Genomic DNA, 15825 nt, shown 5'->3' on the forward strand with positions numbered 1-15825 from the left:
GATGATCTTGGAGGTCTTTTCCAACCTAAATAATTCTGTGATTCTGTATGAGCCAAAACCTGAGAACTCAAACAATCATCCTGTTGTGTTGGAAAAGAATTGCTTGGAGTCAAAGTGACAGCAGTAGAAATCAGGAGTGCATACAAAATGTGAGTTACTGTAACTGAAAAACCAACCACATAACCGAAAATGTGGCACTCGCTTGTTTCACTGCATCTGAGCCATTTGAGATGGGGACAGGAATCCCTGAGGCAAGAGATCCTGTAGTTCTGTGGCAGCATTAAACATACATGTAAGCTTCAGTAATCCACTGTTGTTTGTATGCAAGAGAATAGGAGGATTCTTGGTTTGGTTCTTTAAACAATAAGGAAAGGCTGTAAAGGTACTGGGCAAGTGTGGAACAGATCTTTTTCATTTCAAAGTAAGTTAAATGTTGAATTTTCTGGTTTAAAAGTGCTAGTGTTGCAGTCTCTCTAGAAGAAGGAAGCAGCATTGCAGTGTTCCCAGTGGGTACGTGAATGACTATGTGGGGAATTCTCGTGGCTCAGTTACGGATCACTTTTCATAATCTTGCTTTCAGCATGGAGCACCCTGTGACTAGAATGGCTTCCTGGCTTTAAGGTCAGCGGCATAATGGCCTGTTTGGGGCAAAGCATTATATGACATTGTTTTATGAGACACTATAATACCATTGTGGTCTAAGTCACAAGTAGAAAGGAAACAGTCAATAATTTGAATTTTATCTGTTTCCAAATGCATTAGAAATTAAACAGATGTCTCAACACCTCATAGAAGCTGAATGATAAGAGCAGTCATGAGGAAGGGGATGAATGCTCAGAGTAAGCAAGAGGCTGCCAGTTCTTCTTGTTTAGATAGGTCCCAGGGAAGAGTTACAAACTCTGATAGTTCCAGAAACAGACAGAATTAAAAGAAAAACCTGTACTTCATAAAATTGTTGTTTCTCCCCTGTACCATTAAGATGTTCCTGTCAAAATACGACTTCAATTGGAATAACTCGAGGTGACATTACTGTCAAATTTATTGCTTTCAAGCCATGGGCAGAATTCTTTCAAGGTACTTGGTATGTTAAGATAATAGGGCTATTTAAAAGCATTCTTGACTGAAGCCCACTTGCCATATATTCTTTACATGCTCTTTACCCTGTCATCAGATATGACTGGTTTGAGTTCTTCACAAGAATCTTCTGAAACAAACTTCTGTTGTATGAAAGTGAAGGCTGAGACAGCAAACAGTAAGCTTTTAGAAGATAAGAAGCATACCCAAACTGAAAGTTGCAAATTAAAGATTAAGTATTTCTAACAGCATCTGTTTTAGACTTCTGTACTTTCTCAGCTGCTTTATTTTCCCATTATGACTTGGACTTTAAGTCAGCAATTTATCCATCAAAACAAACTGTCTAGTTCATGAACAAACTGTCTAGCTTACAAAGGAGCTGGAGCCAATTCCCACTAGAGCCAGTGGAAGAGTTTTCATTGAGTTCAGTGGATTTGGTATCTGGCAACCTTTGTTGTGAATAAAAGAGAACCAAAATTTGTGACAGGACATGTGAAGAGAAATTTTTAAAATTCCAGAATACTATGTTCCTGAAGGGGGAAAAATTGACATAACTGTCACGATTCCTTCCCCCTCTTGCAAAATGTCATTTTGATAATCAGTTTTCTTTTGATACCTTCCTGAGACTAGTGTATAATGACTGCTCTTTGAGGGGGAGCACACCTGCCAACTCGGTTCTTTAAAACATTTAATGAAAACTTAGTATAGTATATTTTCCAATATTTTTACTGTCGTTTAGAGCAATATGCATTTCACTGCTATATGCTTCCATTTATCTGGGCAAGCTCAACAGCTCTGTCAGAAGAGCACTAAATCAGGACAAATGGAAAATCACATTTTGTCAACCTAATGTCTGTCTGCGTGGAAGCTGGTGTTTTTCTTCTATTGCCACATGAAACTCATGAATAAACTTCCAGTTTCCTATTTTGGGTTGTTAAGGTGAAGTTTGTACTTTTTGCAGAATTTATTTTGCTTAAGATTGTGTAAATGTAGATTTGTACAATATATCTAAAGAGTAAAACATCTTCAGACCTGGGATTTCCCACTGCCAAATGCAACTGACCTGTTGATATAACAGGACATTTAATATAAATATATCGATAGTTTGAAGTCATTACTTCTCTTGCAATTAAGGTAAATAACAAACATACATTTCAAATGGAAGCAGCAAGTCAGCTATAAAATCTAAGTTCAAATGTGAGCTAAATCCCTGAAGGACACAGTCCCATGGTAGCTCCTTTCTGAGGAGTGTTCCTACAAGCACTTGTGCCATCTGAACGTGTTTTGGGAGACTCTTGGGAGTCTCCCAAGGGCAACTGTGAGGCAGTGGTACAAAGTTGTACAAAGAGGGGGTTAAAGGTGTTGGGAATTTACTGCTCTGCTGCTGCTGCTCTTTCAGTTGATGTTGTTCAGATGCTGTCAGAATCAAATTTTAGAGAAGTATAGTTTATTTCAGAGATTATTTAGCATGGATGCTGGAGTTACACACCTCACATAAACATCAAACAGATCCAGGAAGAACAGAAGAGTGCTCACTGCTTTACCTTCCAGTAGTGTGAGACCTCATCCATCTCTAGAGATTAATTCAAATAAAGTACTTGTGTCCTGATGTGGCATCTTGTCCTGGTTTCTATTCAAGCATTTGCCTCAGAGAGGTGGGTGTAAGTTTGGTCCTTTCTTTTGTGTAGTTTCAGTTCCCCAACTTGCAGTGCTGTTTTGTGAAATATTTTCCAAGTCATTAAACGTTAAAAATGTTTAATGTTTAAAATGTTTAAGTGTTTTAAAAACAAATTTTACTTCTTATTAAGTTGTGCAGTGCTAAAATGCATTTAAATAGTTCTAGGTCTGCTATTGAAAGGAATACCATTATTTAGGGCAGTATCTTTTAATTATATTCTAACAAAGTCTTGTGAAGAGGCAGAACTAGTGGCAACAAAAGTCTGCAATTAAGGCAGGGTATGTTGCCTGAAATACAAAGTAATTGTCCAGGCAAGATTGTTGGAATGGATTCAGAGCCTGTAGTTGCCAATGCTCTCTCTAGGTGTTTGGCACATCCAGCAGAGAGGAGAACTCCTCGGGAATGTGTTTATTACATGCTATGGCCCACTGTACAGCTAAGCCTCAGAGCTGAATGTTTTGTTCTGCGAAGTTTCATGGCCTCATCTGGTTTGTGTTTTTTGTGTTTTTCATCTTCCCCTTCGTACAGGCTCTCAGTCTGGTGTAAAGCTGATGGGTGGGAGCAAAGGTAAAGAATGATGTAATGCAGCAGCAGCCAGAAAGCATCTTTTGTGTGAATTTTGAAATGGCTACTCCATAGTCATCTCCTGATGAATCAGACGTGAGGGGCTGCTTTGTGGAGCCAACCCTTTGTACATCAACTGGAAGCAGGAGACATTCAGCCCAAGAGCTCTTTCTGAAAATGTATTTAACTTTTCTTTTGCCAGTCACTACCAGCATGACCTCATACACTTCTAGTACAATGGTGTGGCTAAGCCTTTGAGTACACAGCCATTACATCATCGCAGCAAATTAGAGAGGGAGGTGGGGAAAGAGGCCTTGTTGTCATGGCCGGTGAGATGATCAGGACCCAACTCATTGTCGCCGAGAAGTTGGTGGCTTTGCTGGAGAGCGGGACAGAGAAGTTGCTGCTGATTGATAGCCGCCCCTTTGTGGAATACAACACCTCCCACATCCTGGATGCCATCAACATCAACTGCTCCAAGCTCATGAAGCGCAGGCTGCAGCAGGACAAAGTTTTGATCACAGAGCTCATTCAGCATTCAGCAAAACACAAGGTAAAGTCATTTTCCTCTTATTCCTTGTATTTGATTAAAGGGGTGGATGGAAAACAACTTGTAATAATTTTTCCTTATGTATTTTGTTAAATTTAAAAAAAAAAACCAAACAAACAAAACCCAATAAGATTAAAGGACTGACTTTAGCTGAGATGTTACCTGATCAAAGAGAGTATTGGTTACTATTGAGTTTATCATTGGGACTCTTTGTAGAATCAGTGACAGAGGTAAAAGGAGGGATTTAGAAATTACTCAGAAAGAATGTTCAGGGTTCTTGTGTGTCTTGCAAAGCAGTTTCTTAAATGTATACAATTAAGGCAGGAAACATCCTCTCCTAAGATTTAAAGGATTCTTGGGGTTCTGTGGTGTTCGGCCTTGCTTAGCAAGTGGTCATTTGTTTGCAATGAAACTGCCTCTCTGTCAGTCCTGGCTCCTACTTGCTGTTTAAAGGACTTTTCATGGGGACAATTTGATGGATTTTGTTGTTTGTTTTGTTGTTTGTTTATTTGGGAGGAGGGGTGTGGTTTTCTCTAAATAGTGTTATCAGTGAAAAGAAAATAGCTATGCTGCTTGAAATTAATATGTGTGTGGGGTATTGTTTATTTTTTTATCCATTGATATTTGTTTCACGTGTTTTGGGTACAAAAATAATCTACTGTGTTCTTACTTTGACATGCTAAAAATGAAGCTTTTTATTTTTATTATCTAAAGGGTATTTTATATATAAAGTTGTGCAGGTAGCCAAAATGTGTGTGGCTTAGAGGCAGTTTAGGGTCTCTTTACTGTTTATGTACAAAACCCTCAGAAGCAGAAAGTGAGGCAGGGCCACCTTCTAAAAAACTCAGTTTTTAAACAAATCCACCAGCCTAGCTGAAGGTAGAGCATTTTACAAGTGACATAAAATTACCAAATGATAGAAATTTGTGGAGTGGGCTTCAACTTGCAGCAAATAATCAATTTACAAACTCTCCAGGGATTTAAATCTGAGAGGCTTATGAAGTATATAAAAAACCTGTTTAATGAACAGGTGCATAAGAAATCTGTATATCTGAACTGCTGTTATAGCAAATATGTGGGAAGCCTGATGGAGGTGATAATGTAGTGCTTTTAATCATCTTCCTCCTTCCTGTTTTACTCTGAGTTCCTTGTGTTCCAGATTGAAATTGACTGCAAGCAGGAAGTGGTGGTGTATGACCAAAGCTCTAAAGATGTGACCTCTCTCTCATCTGACTCCTTTCTTACTGTGCTCCTGGGCAAACTGGAGAAGAATTTCAGCTCTGTGTATCTGCTTTCAGGTAAGATGTAACAAAAGAAACCCCTTTCAGGTGACATGTACCAAAAGACCTCTGAAACACTTGAATAAAGAGAAGAAAGAAATTGCTGTTGGTATAGCAGACCTGTACAATTTTGCAAGTGCTGGTATAAACTTCAGTTATGGCAGAGACTTTTCTGTAGTTCTTTTTACATACAGTGACACTCATAATGCATGCAGTGCTTAGAAATTGCATCTTACAGGGGATATATTACACATATTCCGTGTAAATGGAAATGGATCAATGTAGAGGTTTTTAGATGCATATGTCTTCTCCTTTAGGGTCAAAAAATAGTAAAATAAATGGGCTTCCCTGTTTTTTTAAGTATTGCACGTGGTAGGAAGAAAACCTCTTCCTTACTGAATTGGTAATTACTAAAATAAGAACAAAGGAAATGATGTCCCAGAGTTATGGGGATTAGTTTGTGTGACATTTTAAACTTCAGCTCCTTAAGTGGTAGCGCTTTATTTAGGTCTTTTCCTTCACCCTCCTTTTTTTTTTTTTTTTTTTTTTTATTTTAAATCCCAGGTCAAAGCACCTATAGAAATTCAATTCCTTATAATACAGGATTTACTGGTCCCAGTGTGTGCTTGTGTCATTATTTCTGTCATGGAACAGTAGACAGTGTTCATAAGAAGGAGGAAGGAGGAGTGTGAAGGAGATCCAAGGCTGAAAGAAGAGGGAATGATGAATTTCAATAAGAAATGCATTGCAGTGACAGTGATCAGTGATCTAATGAGGTATACACCTAGTGTCTGAGAAATGCTGAAGCACAGGGACTGAGTAATGGCGAGAGAAAGGAAATAACTCCAGAGACATGCTTCCTCTTAGCAACAGGATCTCACTACAGTTTATAGTGACTTCAGGTGACAGTGAGAGGTTGTGGTACAGAGAGAACGTTTCTCAACTTGTTTTGAAAGTGATTACAGAGAAAGTGAATAATTTCTGTACTTGGACATGAGTTAGGTGCTCACATGAGCTTTACTTACAGTAAACCAAGTGGGTTTTGCTTTGGCTAGGGTTGGTGATTTTGTTTTCTTTGCTGTCTAGGTCAGAATTACACCTGTAGGTGATGGACTACAGTATTAGATTAAGTAACTTTTCTTACATATGAGCCACCAAGAATTGTGTGGTGTGTAGGCACAGTAAATGCTGTAATTTCTCTCTCCTTGCCTCCTTTGGGCTCAATTCTCTGTGGATATAACTTTTCCCTAGTCTCTCAGCCTCCTTTGGGCTGAATTCCTCTGGGATCCTCCCTTGTGGGGAGTCCCACTTATCTCAGTCTTTATGATTCGAAGAAAACTCCTGAGCTCGTTAGAATCTTGTTTCTCATGTTTATTGAAGGATCCTTACAAAACTTAACAGGTCTCTCTAGGCTGGTTACAAGGTTAATCTTTACAATTTGGCACATTTCTTTCTTCTGATGGTACAAACAAGGCGTTGTGGCACACTTTGTGTCTGATGCACAAAATGGCCCTGAACTACGCAGTTCTTTTATCTTTATACCTATTTTTACCCAATTAACAACAGACACGTATATTATTTTTCTTAATGACCCAATGACCCATCACCCCTGTGATGTACTGCGGCATTTTCTATCCAATCACTAACTATTACCCAAAAACCTCCAGGAGAAGAACATGAAGAAGAAAGAAGAAGGACAACACCCTAAATCCTCCATCTTGTCTCCTGTTCTCTAAACTACTTTTTCACCCAGTGATTTAAGAAACTTTCTAATCTACACACCTACCTTTCTTATCTAACTTTAGCATTTGTTTTCATGTATCACCATGAAAACATGCTCATGAATTTCATATTATATGAAATTCAGTGTTTCCTTGAGTCTTAGAACTAAATATTAAAAACAAGGGCACACAGTCTGTATCTCAGACTCCAACAAATGCTTAATGTAAAAGTGCTGAAATAGGTGGTTAATACTCTCTTAAACTGAAAATTGTTATTTGAAAAATAAGCCAGTCTAGAAACAGTTTGTATCTCCTCAGAAATCCTTTTATTTGAATTCCCAGCTCTGCTCAGCTGTCCTGAGGGATTTTTAAATAACCTGAAGAAGATTACAGCTCCAGGCAGGAATCAGACTATCCTCAATTTAATTTCCATGATAGAAACAGCTCTCTTACAACTGAGAGTTAGACCTCATGGCAGGGAGTTGCTGGGGAGGGGCCAAGCACAGGAAAGTACCATGAACTTCTCTTTCTTTACACTGTTCCTCACTTGTGTGAGACATGGCTTCGATCTTCTGTCTCATCTGCTGGACCCTCTGAAAGAAGTGCTCAGTCTCCGCTCTCAGACTTGCCTGTGGCTCTCCTAGGAATGGACAGGACCGGGAAGGGGGTGTTCCCAGCTCCCCAGTGCATCATCTGGGCAATCACCAGTTGCATGTACCATAATGACACTGGGAGAAATGGTTTTGTTCTCTTTTCATTTCCAGCATGTGGTTGTTGTCTGTTCAAAAAAAAAAAAGAAAAAGTTACCTAAACCACAAGCAAGAAGGTAGTGCACATAAGCTGAGGTGAACTTAGCCACACACAGCTGGGAAGAGTTAGTTTGGGAATTTAATGTGCCAAAATCTTCCTTATAAAAATCAGGACTTTAATTTTAGTGTGTCAAATGGCAAAAATCAGGTTTGAGAATTTCGTCCTATATTTGTTTACATATCTAGGATGGGGATATTTATGAATGCAGAAACAACTGATGGCTTTAAAACCAGTGGAAAAGGAGGATAAGAAAAAAATGGAAATATAAGGAAATTATCTACTGCTGATCTATTACAGTTAAGTGCTTTGTTCACGTGCTTATTTTTTTATATCTGTTAAAAATCTAGCTTGTCAATGCACACACAAGAAACCTTTTAGGATGTGGAGTGAAGGAGAATTGGGTAGATTCAGTCTTTCAGAAAGCTCCTTGGAGTTAATTGATATGTGACTGTAGGATACTAGATAAAATATGTTGTCTCAGCAAGCTGATGACTAACTCTCATAAATGTTTATGGACCATAATGAAGGCAAGGGTCAGTGTACTGTGTAAAAAGGAAAACCTTTGGACTTAGTTTTCCCTATGCCACTAAATCTGGTTTATTTAAAATAGTGACCTTAAACATTTTGGGGTAGGCAAATATTTTTTGTTGGGATAGAATAAGGGGCAATTAACAAATATCTGAAATTCCTGCCTCTGTTCATGTTGAAACCCCCCATTACTGAGCACTCAGTGAGGTGTTTTTTTATTTAGGTTGTGCATAAAGGTGTGCTCTGCCCTAGAGGTTGTTCTTCATTGAAGTAACTGGTGTAATGACCTCAAAGGAACCCTTACCAATTAGTTTGAGATCTTGATATAACCTCATAAAAATATTTATAATCTGGTGAGGAATGTTTTCCAGAATTAAATATTCCATTTGGTTCTTAATTTTTAACAGTGCACAAAATACTGAAATGTGGACACAAAGGGCTTAATTCTATTCCCATCATGACATCTACTCCTCAGAGTTAAGTAAGATTTAAACACAGGGATGTCACTTGATTCCTTCCCGTATGTTGAGAATTGGATTTACTTGCAGTGGAGTCCTTTTCCTACTTAATAATATTACGATTTTCCTGCTTGCTCTCCAGAAACAGTTAAGAGAGACTAGTGATTTTTGCTTGAATGATCATTATTAAGGCAGCAAGCATCAAGAGTCTTGATGAAATTGTATTTCACTATGTGAATGGAAGCATTCATATTCTACTTTCCTTAAATACTTGTTCTCCCCTGCTTTTAATCTGGTTTAGTTCTGCTTATGCAAGCACAGATGTCTTAGTGACAGTTACCTTTCAAATGTTTCCTGTGAAGAAGGTGAGGCACAGCTTTTTATTTTGTGTTGATTTTTTTTAACCTTTTTTTTTTTTTTTTTTTTTTTTGTTCAGAACACTTTGTCTAAACGGAAGGCTTTCTGAAAAGCAGGAAAAAAAACAAAACAAAACCTTTCTGTATATACAAACTGTCATTAAAAATTGTGATAGCCTAACACTGAAACACTGTATACCTCCCTCTCAAAACAATGGTTGGTGGGGAGTTGCTTTCTAACCTCTTGCTACCCTTCTGCCTATGAAAAATACCAGTATGTGATGTAGTGGATTCTCCCTTCACTAGAGCTCTCTGACAAACTCCTGCAGAGCACAAAGGCGTAATAAGGAGAAATAAATAAATAAGTTATTGTGGTTTTTTGGGGTCATATGCAGTGGACATTGAAAGGCATCCTAGGCAGAATGAGTTCTGTGAGATGGGACAAAGGTCCTGGAAACAAAGCAGTGAGTGATTTCCCAGGGAATGTGACAAAAGGAATGTTTTTGCTGAAACTTCCCAATTCCTTATTTCCCCCTGACCTGTCCCTCACCTGACCAGGTGTGTGTATCAAATGGAAGACTTGCATGGAGGATCCAAGGAGAAGGAAGGAAGTCAGGAACTCTTCTTCAGTCTTCCTTACCCTGCCATTAATTTTAGAAATATTTGAAATTGGAAGCCCATTTAAAGAAATCTTCAGTGTAAAAATACTGAAGTATCTCTAGGATGCATTCACCATTGTGTTGTCTTACTTACCTAAAGAAAAGCTAGATAAGAAAAGCCCAGTGCTTTCTCCCTGCTTTATCTTCACAAGAAGTATTCCTTGTGGCAGGGGAGTGGGAAATCTGAAGAATATTCTGTTGTTGGTAGAGCTGGTCCTTTCCATGTCCTGAATGGACCAGGGCTGTGAGACAGGGCTTTATTCCCAGTTTCTGCAGTCCCCTGTGTCAAGTAAAGGGGTACCATATGGCTTAATGTGGACTGAAGAAGGCCCAAGGTTTGATAATGTCCTGGCAAGCATCATAACACCTTTTAACATTTGGATTTGGAGCTTTATAACTTTCAGTTACAAAGTGTTCTGAGCATTTCCTACATATAAGTCTTTGCAAAGTGCCCCAGCACACCCTAAAATGGTGGTGTCATCAATTAAAATAATCAGGTTATCTGCAAATTGAAATAAGTAGAGTGAGAATAAGGTGTTAAATATCCTGCCAGCGTTTGGAGGAGGAGACAATTGTTGCACAATGATGCCAGCTTTCCTGATATTCTGACCATTTGATTCCATTAGAAGGAAGCATCTACAGAGAGAGGTAAAAATCTTGCTGAGGGAATGAAGTATTCCCCAAGTGGTCCCATAACCCATGGAGTACAGCCAGTGGGGAGGAGTTTACAGTTGGTGGGAAAGAGATGAGAGTGACAGAGAAGCTTAGCTCTGAATCACGCCCTTAAAAAGTCTCCCTCTCCATTAATTTTTAAGAGAGCTTAGGAAAGCTAGTACCCTTGGCTACAGCCAGGCCTCTGTGAATATCCTCCCACCCTCTCTACTTAAAATGCAATTTTCAGTGTTCATTTAGTGCCATAATTGTTTTAAGCACTTGAAGAATGGGAGTAGGGTTTATTACTTTCATATGTGTATCCACTTGTCTTTTGAGAGAGAGCAAAGTTTGACTAGAGCTCACATACCATTTCTCAAACCCAAGAATAACTTGTTAAGTTTGCTTTTGTTTTGGATACCTCTGGATGCTTGAGAAATTTAATTGACTGAAATTATGGTGAAGGTTTTTTGTTTTTTTTTCCCCTTAAAGGCAGAAAGGGCAAGTGTGGGTGTCCACTCTGCTCTTTGTACTTGCCGTGCCACTTGGAATATGGCACTTGGGTGAGATGGGAAGCTTGACCCCATTCTCACACATCTCCCCTTCCTTGTTTACTTAACCTGCCTATTAACCTTTTCTTACCAAAGGCAGAAACCCTCAAGGGCAAAGAACTTCACTTGCTACTGTGCTTGTAAAACACCTGGAATAATGGGGGCACTTTCTGAATGCCATTGGAATAAAAACACCCCTGGCTTTCCCAAACTGTGAAAGCTTGGATCCTGTGGAAGGACTCCCCGTGGCTGAGGAGGGGGGGATAGGAATGGGATGGGAGCCCTCACAACGGGGCGCTCCGGCCTGAGCTTATGTAATGGAAAATGGCATGGGTCCCTACAGAGTGGAGCTGGAATGCAGGAATTGTAATGGCCTGTGGAGGTCTGCAGCTCGTTTAAACAGAGTGGAAACATTGCAGTTGCATAAAACTTGTGAGTCAGAAAGTTTACAGCTTTCCTTTCTTACGGCAAGGGAAAAAAATCTATACTGCAGCTTTTAGATAAACACGTTAATGTTCAACAGGAATGCGACTGGGAAAGAGCATGAAGAGCCTCTGAGGTAAAGCAAACATAAAACTTTGGGGGTTGTATATTTTGTCTTTGCTATAGTGCAAAGTTTGATTTTTTTTTTTTTAGCCTAGTTTTCAGTAATGTTACCTTACCGGCCTGGCACTAATCAGTATTTACAGTAACAAATTCTAAATTGCTCTTTAGAAGAGGAAAAAAAAAGCCCCAAAAGCTAAATATGAGTTACTCCACTGCATACCTTTGGTGAATACAGGCGTTTGATGAGGCTGACGTAGAATCTTGGGGCCTAAATATTATGTTTTAGAGGTAGTTGCAAATTTCCCTACTTTTTTATTCTTTATTTCCTCTAAAAGGGAAAATTAAATGGAAAAGGAAAAAATAAAAGGATAGCAATATTCCTTTTAAAAGGGGATAGGAATATAATATTTATTAGTATGTGGTTGTATAAAATTATGAATAATTAGTGCCCTTAATGAAGAAGCAAATTCTGGATTTAATAAAGGTGGAATTGTCAGTTAAATCCACAAGCTTCAAAGTCTCCTGCTTGCAATGCTGTCCTAGTACATGCATGTAGTCTTTGGTTTTCTGACTCATCACTTGAGTCTCAGACCTTTTCCACTCCCTGCTTTAAAATAATGGGTTTTGATGCTGAATTAACACGGATGTACTGGCAGACAATTAGCTCTTGTGGGAAAAGGAGGGAAGTAGCTTCTAGTCTGTTTTCAGGAATTCATTGAAGGAGACCAATTTCTCCCTTTGGCTTTTTCAGGTCAGAATCCAAAGCAGGGGGGAAAGGAGCAGTATCTGAGTTGAATGGCACTTCAGAAAAATGCCAAAGTTTGCTCTGTTACTGGTGTGCCTTGTTTGTGGTCTTTTCCAGCAGACTCCATGTAAAGAAAGAACACATCCACTGTCTCTTACATCTCCATCAGGAGCACCAGAGAGGCTGTTTCTGTGTCCTGGGTGAGGCACATGGAGCTGCAGGGATGTTGTATTAAACAGTTTCTAGGCTTTTCTTAGTCTGGAGTTTTAGGGAAGCCCAGCTCTTAGGAGTTGCCATGTTGTCTGTCTCTGCTGTCACTCACAAAAGATGTTTCAAAAGCTCATTGGTCAGCTTCAAAAAGGCTTGTCAAAAGGAATAATTAAATTAAAAAAATAGAGGAAGTTCTTGTGAGGTGTATGAAAGGAGCACTGGTACAGTGCAGAGCCTCAAATTAGTGTCTCTCCCTGAAGAGCTGAGCTGGGAGTGGATTTGCTGGTGTGACCAAGCAGCTCAGGTAGCTCAGGCTGGAAGTTCACAAGGATCTGCTGTGAGATGGGCACAAGTGGCAGGTGGGATTCCTTGGTTCTGCAGCCCCTCAGTTACTTGGATGAAAAACATGTTTATGTAGCCTGAAAGTGGAAAGCTGCTCTTTCTGGTCTTTGGTCTCCATTAGTTGGAGAAGGTGCCAGAGACTTTCATCCTGGTTACTACCTCTTCTCTGGCTGAATCTCCTCTCCCGTCTGCTTTGGCCACACTGCCAGGCTCTGGGGCTCAGAAGCAATTGCTGGGGTTCTCCATCAAGCTGTAGCTGGCCAGGCTCACTGCAAACGTGAACATCTATTTTCTCACCTTTCTTTCATTCCAAGTTAGGTTTCGTGGCTGCATTTACAAAAAAACAGTATAAAATCCTCATGGCACAAATGCACTGTCAGCTTGTTTCTACATTTTTTACTATTAGGATTTGTGTATGCATGGAGCTCTCACCTTTGTAGGAGTTGTCTCCATACTTTGACAGAAAAAACAAGTCACACCTAATGATAAGGTCCCCTATTTTCATCTTTCCCTTTCCTTGCAGAGCTGTGAGGAAACAGAGAGTTGCACCACAGCTGTTGCTCTTCAGTTTCACACCCAAACTTAACCCACCTTATCTCTGAAGCATGGCCAGATCTCTGTTCCTTTCTGTGCTTTGTCAGTATGCACATGCCCAATTAGCAAGAGCAGCTCTCTCTAGGTGATTAAGGATAAAAATTGTGATGCACGTCTCTGCAGATACTTGAGGATGAAAAGGAACTACAGAATTGGCTGTTTCAACAGTAATGTTATGAGCAACTATAAAGAGATATTATCTCCTGATTGAATTTCTTTTCCTACATGTTAGAAATATGTGTAAGTTGAGAGATAGGATGGATGTATGAGGGAGCATCTGTGCTTTGTGGTGTGAATGAAGAATGATGCTCACATTTTGGAAACTGATTTTTTTAGTAACTGATGCTTCTGTTTAATGTTCTTGCTCTTCCCTGGGCCAAATCAGTAATTAGCATGTTCCCCTGTGAATTTGTCTTGTTTAATTATGGTCACATCTCTGAATGGTTTGACATCCCATTGAAGAAAATAAAAAGACCAGGAGAAAGAAGAGAAACCAGTGTAACATGGAATAAACATAAGAACCATCCAGCTGTCCTGTTATGATGTCATTTAACTGGAAAGGTTTTATTCAATGTTAGATAAAAACAATGAAATATGATCTGCACTTCACAACTTTGTACTAAGTGTTCAAATCAAGACCTTTGGGCTTAGCATCTTTAGCATCTTAGATCTTTCATTTGCAAATCTACAGGTCGGTTTGCAGAGCTCTGTCCCTGATTGCCCCAGGGCAGCTGGCAGGGCTAGAATGCTCCTGCTCTGTTTCCACAGAACACAGAGAAATGAGCTGCTGTAACTGATTGTGCTTCTCAGGAGTCATTCCTCTGGATTAATTTATGGTTTGTGTTTAGTGGTAGTTAAACTAACTAATTATAAGGATCTGGATGGATTCCATTCCATCAGTGAAAGGAAGCACGTCCCAAATTGACAATATTTCTCTGTCATTTGTTGCCTCCTGATCCCATATTCTTTCTCTGCCTCTTCCTGTTTCCAGCAAAGTTAGTTGGGATTTCTGTTTATATAAGGACTTATGCAGTGAATCTATAAGGAGGGATAACTTTTACTGCAGAATTTTGCTGAAACTTTTTTCATCCATTCTGGGTTTGGCCCTGTTTTGTTTCCTGAGTTTGCTGAGAAGGGAGCTGACACTTTTGATACCAAGATTCCCTTAGAGATCATACCTTCATGATCCCAGCTGTAGTTGAGGAAGCCTTGATCAAAGAGAAGTCTGTAGTCACCACTTTGGAGAACCATAGCAACAGGGCAATCAAGAAGCTCAATGGATCTTGCCAGATTTCTGCTAATGGATGTGGAGGCTTGTAAGCAAGAAACACTTTACTGTAAGGACTGGGAGGCGTTGGGTTGTCTGCCACACACAAGGGCTGCAAAACCAGAGAGCTTTTGGCACCTTGACATGGTTTTGTAGAGACATCCTGTTGAATGTCAAGAGAGCTGTTTCAACTCAGCTTACCACTAAGAATACAGAAAACCTGTGTAGTTCAGAGCTATTGAGGAGTGAATATTTTGGAGTAACTTGTCAGTCATCTATTTCCAAGGCCCAGTGATATTTATCAAAGAATTTAGTGAAACTCTATTAGCCCAGTAGCTCTGTTAATGATCTGTGGATTTTTGCTTTCCTCTCCCCCATAGTTTCAACATGCTCTTGTGATTGATTTATGATTCACATGAGGTTGGAGCAGTGGTGGGAGAAAGGGTGTTATTTAGAAACTCGCTCCAGAAGAAAAGTATATTTTCTTTAATTAAAACAAACTGCACAGTGCTGCCAATGGCCCTGTTTCAACTGTGGTAGGTAACAAGATTTAAAGAAAAAAAAATTGCCTTCTTGCGAAGGTCATCCCCAAATTATGGAATTTGAAACATAACCTGTCCGATTTTTCTTTTTTCTGTTCTGCATTCCTACCTGTAGACTAAATTAATTTTCTAAGTGTGTAAGGTTTGTTTTTTGAAAACTGCTTCATTTACAGCTGAACTGTACAGGTGGTCCGAGTGCTTAAAACACTTTCCTCATAAGAGGCTCCTCATGTAGTCTGGTCATACAGTTCAGCTTTGGGAACTCTGGGGAGCCACCGTCTGTGTTAGAGAACAGAGACATCTGAAATAAATCCTTTTTCTCTATACATCTTTAGGCACTGAGGGGTTTTTTAAATAGATTTCCTTATGTATTTTAAAAATGCATATATTTTGTAAGTTAGTGCAAGTAAATAGTGATGAGTTCTTTTGAACGGAAATGAGTGTCATAATGCCTTGACAGCTCAGTGATCATACATGTGGATGCTGTTGTTCCAGAACCATGATAGTTTGTGACACTTAAAGGAATTAGTACTTAAGCAGGATGCATATGTTATGTGTATTTTCTTGGTTTGGGATTTGCTTGTTTGTGGGCTTTTTAAAGCAATTTTTCCACATTCACTGACCTATAATGGGTTTTCCATATTGGGAAGTGCCATAAATCAAAGCCAGATTCATTGAAAAGCTACTAACGTTTTGAAA

The 15825-nt window shown here is 39.3% G+C and overlaps 1 protein-coding gene across 5 annotated transcripts in view; it reads left to right on the forward strand.

The window, feature by feature from the left end:
• Positions 1–15825, forward strand: part of LOC131592148 (dual specificity protein phosphatase 16-like) — a 66904-nt gene that overhangs the window by 31999 nt on the left and 19080 nt on the right. For 3 of the 5 annotated variants that reach the window (XM_058863454.1, XM_058863458.1, XM_058863457.1), the window contains exons 3-4: positions 3281–3869; positions 5026–5164. In XM_058863454.1, coding sequence (XP_058719437.1) covers positions 3639–3869; positions 5026–5164 — 370 coding nt within the window. In that variant the 5' untranslated portion in view covers positions 3281–3638. The remainder of the gene's footprint in view (positions 1–3280; positions 3870–5025; positions 5165–15825) is intronic. The other 2 variants (XM_058863456.1, XM_058863459.1) reach the window with 1 other exon arrangement.

Source organism: Poecile atricapillus, chromosome W (genome assembly GCF_030490865.1).
Source record: "Poecile atricapillus isolate bPoeAtr1 chromosome W, bPoeAtr1.hap1, whole genome shotgun sequence".
NCBI lineage: Eukaryota > Metazoa > Chordata > Aves > Passeriformes > Paridae > Poecile > Poecile atricapillus.